Source organism: Durio zibethinus, chromosome 24 (genome assembly GCF_047325235.1).
Source record: "Durio zibethinus cultivar Kanyao isolate XHJ-2024 chromosome 24, ASM4732523v1, whole genome shotgun sequence".
NCBI lineage: Eukaryota > Viridiplantae > Streptophyta > Magnoliopsida > Malvales > Malvaceae > Durio > Durio zibethinus.
In genome coordinates, this window is record NC_143185.1 from 1,455,880 (window position 1) to 1,462,222 (window position 6,343).

At 33.8% G+C, this 6,343-nt stretch overlaps 1 protein-coding gene across 1 annotated transcript; it reads right to left on the minus strand.

Moving 5' to 3' along the window:
* Positions 1-210: 210 nt before the first annotated feature.
* Positions 211-2,293, minus strand: LOC149511796 (putative F-box/kelch-repeat protein At4g39756). Its single transcript, XM_089753860.1, has 3 exons — positions 1,064-2,293; positions 530-595; positions 211-336 (listed from the first exon to the last, which is right to left on the minus strand). The coding sequence occupies exon 1, from the start codon at positions 2,272-2,274 to the stop codon at positions 1,321-1,323; it is 954 nt and encodes a 317-aa protein (XP_089609986.1). The 5' UTR covers positions 2,275-2,293; the 3' UTR covers positions 211-336; positions 530-595; positions 1,064-1,320.
* Between the last annotated feature and the right edge of the window lie 4,050 nt (positions 2,294-6,343).

The window sequence follows — 6,343 nt, forward strand, 5'->3', positions numbered from 1 at the left end:
TAGTAATGATAAAGTATTTCCAACGAAGTTCGATTGTGATTACATATAGTTGAAACCAGAAGTAGCCTAAGCCGATAACCTATATCAAATATAATAAAAATTGCCCTATGATTCAATTCAACTTTCATATTTCTAAGCATGCATCATACATTCATCCATCCATAAATATATCCATCAGTATAATACGTATATAATTACAACTAATAATTAGCCTTGATCCCCTAGATTTAATGCAATATACCAAATCTCAAAACAAATAACAATATATATGGTTTTTCCTCCTATTGTTGCTCTTGCATCCTTGAATCATGTCTAATTAATTTTACATTCAAACAACTTAAAAAAAAACAGAACAGTTTTGATATCTTTTTTATTTTCCATCTGCCTGAAAGAATAACCTACTTTCGCAAAGACAGCTGCTCTAACTGCCAAAAATACGTCATTAATATGTAAATGGTTAAAAATTAAATTAAGCTAAAGATAGAAAACTTTTAAAAACTTTAAAAAAGGGAGAAGACCTCATTCTTGCCTTCATTTTGGACAACCACTAACTCCAGACACAATTTCATTATCCTCTCCTCCAGATGTTGTATTCCTGCAATGTAAACAACATTATCACCTTCTTCAACGTTGGACTGAAGCATGTCATATGCAGAAAAAGGAGGCTGTCTAAATGTTTAGCCAAAAAGCAAAGAACAAAAATGAAATTTTAGATTTGTTTATAGGACTTCTTCAATTGACATTTGAACATATGGCATCCATTTGGCCATCCTTTAATGTTGGTGAAAATTGTGTAGAAAAAGAAACGGGGTTAAATTAAAAAATAAGAAGGATAATTGCATATTCTCATGTTATCTCACATTATTCCTCAATGAAAAAAATCCTCTGCTGCATGCACCTAAGAAGGAGTTTATTTGGCTTGAAGGCCACAATCAACCTAAGTTTATTTATTCCATGAATATCTATGAATCTAATTAAACCTAAAGCAAATCTTTACAATCTAGACATGACATAAACATAAAGTAGCTTAGCATAAAAAACACAGAACAAAGCAATAACTCACATAACTAGCGCCGAATGCATGCCCACCCAACCATCAATCAGAAACGATTTAGAAGATTCAATGGCAATATTTAAGATGCCTTCACCATTGAAGCCGATAAGTTTCGACACTTGAAACTTGATCCAGTAAACACAAGTAAAACAAGAGTCGGGATCGTCAGTATAGGGACCACAAACTTTCCTATGCTGCCAAAGGAGACAGTTTTCGACCACCAATATGAAGCAAGATTGGAAAAACCTCAGACTCTAACCGAGAATCTACTGGTTGTGATAGCAGCCCCTTAGCTCTAAGTGTGACCGCCAAAATTGACCCCTGAACCACTTTTTCTTGTCCAGATCATATGCAACAATACCATCTTTACAATCGTACTGATACAAAGTTTTATCAATAGTCACAACTCTACCAAAAAAAGGATAATCTTTTCTATCAAATTTATCCCCATAGGCATACCAAGAGTCCATTGCAATATCATACGCATGCATGTAATCCTGACTAGCATGAAAAACCAGTAAAATTTTGGAGTCCTCAAGAAGGGCAGATGTAAAGCATGAATCTAGAGGGGTACTGATGTAAGGGTCAGATGATAAGCCAATCCATTTATTAAGGCAAGGGTCAAACATTTCCAACCATGGTCGACTTGTATCATCCTTATCAAGACCTCCCAGGACATAAATCTTACCTTCCAGTGTATGTATGTGAGGCTGAAACCTAGGTTTGATCATGCTAGGAACTTTATTCCTAACACCACCAGGATCCCTTATATCGAAACAGTGGACTTCTCTAGTGTGAGTTACAAGTTTACTAGACTTATTATTATGGAACCCACCTAAACAGTAGACAGTAGAGCCCAGAGCAGTACAGCTGCTTTCTCGATTTTTCTTGTAACCACTCACTATTGGATGTAGCAAGCTTCTTCCAAATCCATACGGGCCATGAATGATTTGGTAATGATGATCATCAACAGCTTTGCTATCTTCACCATATGAAAAGCTGAACATGTAAAAGTTAGATATACACTCGGGACCTATTGTCCGGAAGCATATAGATTTCTCCATTGAGGAAAACTGAGAACATCTTTGGAGCATTGGTTTCTTGCTCTTCTTTGACTCAAGTTTTCTTGCCTTCTTCCTTTGCTGCGATCCATAGATTTCTTCCTTGCTTGCCATCGCTCCTTCCCTGTTTTCTCCATCATAGGATCCAAAACAAAACATGAGTACAGAACCGAGAAAAGAAGACAAATTGCTTCATTCTAAACGATTTCATTCTAAACGACCAGAACTAGATTACCATAGGTTGAAAAAGTAATCCATTCAACCCAATTCAAAAATCACTTGAACGTGAAGAGAAAAAAAAAAAAAATTCAACCCAAAGTCAAATCCTGCTTTAACATGCTGCTCATTATTTCCATTACATCAGAAAATTATGTAAATTTATTTTTCAATATCGCAATACTTTTTCTTTTTTAATTATTTCAATGAGAACATTAAAAAGGTATAAATTTAGTGTCCTTTGGCATGTCTTCTGTTAGGACAAGCTTATGGTATAAGGTTTCTTATAGGATCATAAAGGAAGGGGCAACTTAAAATTAAATGGCCTTTACTTCTACAGTACAGCCTTTTGTTCATAACAAGAGTATTGAACCTAATTCTAATTTAATTTAGGTGGGAAAAAACAGAAGAAGAAAAGATCAGCAATACAATGTAGACTATTAAATTAAGAGGCTGCTCATTTCGTTACTCATTTAAAAAGAAAGGTTAACATATATATACTAAACCAGAGAGTTAAAACAAATACATAAATAACTTCACTTAATTTAACCCTCCGACCACAAACACTCAAAATAAATTCCAAAACACCAACAGTCTACTGATAGAGCACAGAATTAAAATGCCATCATCAGATGCAAATCAACAAAGTTCAAACTCTGTCATAAAATCAATCAAATGAAAGAGAGAAAAAAAATAAAGATTAATAACGAGACTTACATGGAGGAAACATAACCCAATTCTAAGAAAGGCCCCTTTAGGAGAAAGGATTTAGAAGACTCAACCGAAATGTTCAGGACGCGTTCCAGTTTGCCCTCCTTGGATGGGCGGATACCTTTGGAAACTTGAAACTTGACACAATAAACACAATAAAAAGAAGAATCATTTACATTAGGGTCAATGAGGGGGTCGGTGTAGGGGCCAACTATTTTGTCATGCTGCCAAACCATACACAACTTTCCACCACCTAAAGCAATTAACCTACATTCGTCGCTCATTGCATACTCAGAACAAATATTATCTCCAGGATGCCTAACTATCCCTCGAAGCTCCAAATCAAGGTACCCAAATTTACCAATGTAAAGCTCTCCTTCATCTAAATCATAACCATACAACTCATCGTCACCAAGCCAATACAAGCATCTATTGACTGCCACACGAGGCCCGCTCATTGCAAAGATTTTTCCTTTTTCCTTGAAATCCTCGTCGAACTTAAACCAAGAATTGGTTTTGACTTTATAGCCATATAAGATTTTGCGACCATCAGCAGCAACAAGAATGGTTTTTTCATCATCAAGATGTGTAAAGTAATGAGCTCTAACTGTGGAAGAGGGAAGTTCAGGCATGGGACTCCACGTATTTAAGGCAGGGTCGAAAACTTGGCCCCAAGGTTCCTCTTTATCTTCTCCAGAATAAATATTCATGACATAAATCTTATTGTCGACAACAGCTACAGCGGCCGAATGCCCGCCTCTAATCAAGGGAGCAACCTCCCTCCAACCCCCCTCAGGATTACTCGTATCAAAACAATGCACCTTTTTACTTAAATCGAAGCCGCCTATGTGGTAGATATTGAAGCCCAAGGCAGCAAACCTGCCACCCCATCTCCCCTTAGGCATCTGTTGAGGTCCAAAGAGTGAAGGTAGAACACTTCTTCCAAGTCCATATGGCCCATGGAGAATTCGATAGCGATAATCTTCTTCTTCTTCTTCTTCTTCGTCTGAGGAGGAGAAGTTAAACAAGTAAAAGGAGTATGTAGTAGAATTTCTCCTATGGAAGCAGATCATTGATTTCTCAGTTGTAGGGAGATCAATCTCATCACATCTTCGGAGCATTCGCTTGTTGTCCGTCTTCCTTCTCCGAGAAGGTATTTCTCTACTCGTCTTCTTCTTCATTCCTGAAATCTCCTCCATGCTGGCCATTGTTCCTTCCCCTTTACTGCTTCATGGCTACAATGCCTTCATATTTATAAGTGACAGCTACAATGACCTAGTTCTGTTTGGTATCATAGAACTGGGACAGGATTTTCCTACGCCGGTATTAAGACCGTAGGAATACGACCCAGATATAGATTGTGCAATTTGCGCGGGGGCCTTCTACGTCCAAGCCTACATATCATATGGATAAAAATTTCCCGAGATAAAAATATCAAGAAGTTGCTGGTTCATTTTGGTAGACTTGTACGAGTGTCAGATTACCCGTTCAAATTTAATTATTAATTTGATGTCGGGGAGATTCAATAAAATTAAGCTATGAAACGGGTTTAAACAAAATGTATTTAAGGTCTAGGTTTACTTTGATTCAGCTTAAATTATGTAATCAATAAATTTCGTTAATATTCTATTTTGTTCCATTTTTTTTTTATATTTAATGGATTTTAAATTTTATTTCGATAATAAATTACAATTTGTATAATCGGGTTGTAATTTATGAAATTAGATTTTAAATCTAAATTAAAAAAAAAACAAAAATATATTTTTTAATTTATTTATATATTATCTTTCTTTTTTATTTTTATTTATGTTTTATTATTTGCTAAAAAATAATATAAATTTTGATTTTTTTAACGATTGTGATTTTATTTAGATTTAAAATTTAAAAATTAAGTTTGATTTTGATAAATTTTTAAAATTAAGTTTCTATAAAAAATAAAAAAAAAGGGGATTTCTAAGATTACTTGTGAGAGAAAACAACACATTTATACCTCAATATGTAGAGCTGGCTTATACTTACAATAAGTGACCTTTTTTTCCATTGCTCAAACAGAAAAGGTTGAATCTGATGTTGAGGATTTTTTTGTTCTTCTCAAGCCGGAGACGTTCCTCCAGATGAAGGTAATCTCTTTGGGTTAATAATCTTCTTAATATCAATCCCTTAAAAATGATAATCTTTAAAAATTTGAGCTATTCTCAAGAACTCTCCTAATCTTTGTACTCCTAGCCATCTAGATGAGCTTCGAAGCACTTTTGATTTGCTTCAAAATATCTGGTTGAGTTTCCTGATTTTTTAGATAGAATAACTATTCATCAGGGTAGGAAGAAGTTACGAATAAATCGAGAGGCCATGTTGATTGAGTTGAAATTTCCCCTTCACCCTCGTATAGTATCTTTACTGAGCTTTTACGGTCGGTCATCCCTAATGCTTCGCACAGCATTGTAGGATTCATTGTTTTGGTTAAGGATTTAGGTCGACCAATCGCACTTAGTCTTTTTAGGATACACTTCTCAAATAAAGGCCTGTCTAATGATAAGAGATGGTGTTATGTCACAACTTGGCCCAATAAATTAATAAAATTTTGACCTTAATAGAAATTTGAAAGCTCTTTTATTCTATGGTCATGATGCACCCTAAAGATGGTTGAATGCTTCAAGATGAGCTTCGGTTCAAACAATAAAGAAAAAAAAGAAAGAAGCAACTAGAATCCTCCTAATTGATAAGTTGACACGCCATAACAAAAAAAAAAAAATGGGGATAATTCATCATAAAACAAATGTATTATTTTGATAAAAATTAAAGAATAATGCAAGAAGGTAATTTTGATTAATATTCTCAATAAGGATGTGCAACTATTAGATTACTAAGGTATATTTATAATGCTTGCTGTAATAATTTTAAAATCTAAGACATACTCTTGATTAAGAAAAAAGAAAAATCTAAAACATCTCTAATTAATAAAATCTTTTACCTGATTTGGTCAAAAATAAAAATCTCTAAACCTAAAATATTATAATGTCATTTTAATTATTTGACAATTAAATTACATGCATCCAAATTGATTGTAATGCTTCTCTTTCTATAATTAATTAAAATTACTATAATGCTCTCTTGACATAATTATTATAATACCCCTTTTAATAAAATTACTAAATCATAATTACAAAAATACCCTATTATTATAATTACAAAACTACCTCTCATATTATAATTGGTTTAAATTACTATAATACCTTCTAGACATAATTACAAAAAATGATCTTTTGATTGCTTTATATAATACCTCTTTTATCATAATTAT

Coding starts and splice junctions, on each gene's coding strand:
- LOC149511796 (XM_089753860.1), bottom strand. CDS start 2,274: ATGTTTTGTTTTGGATCCTATGATGGAGAAAACAGGGAAGGAGCGATG.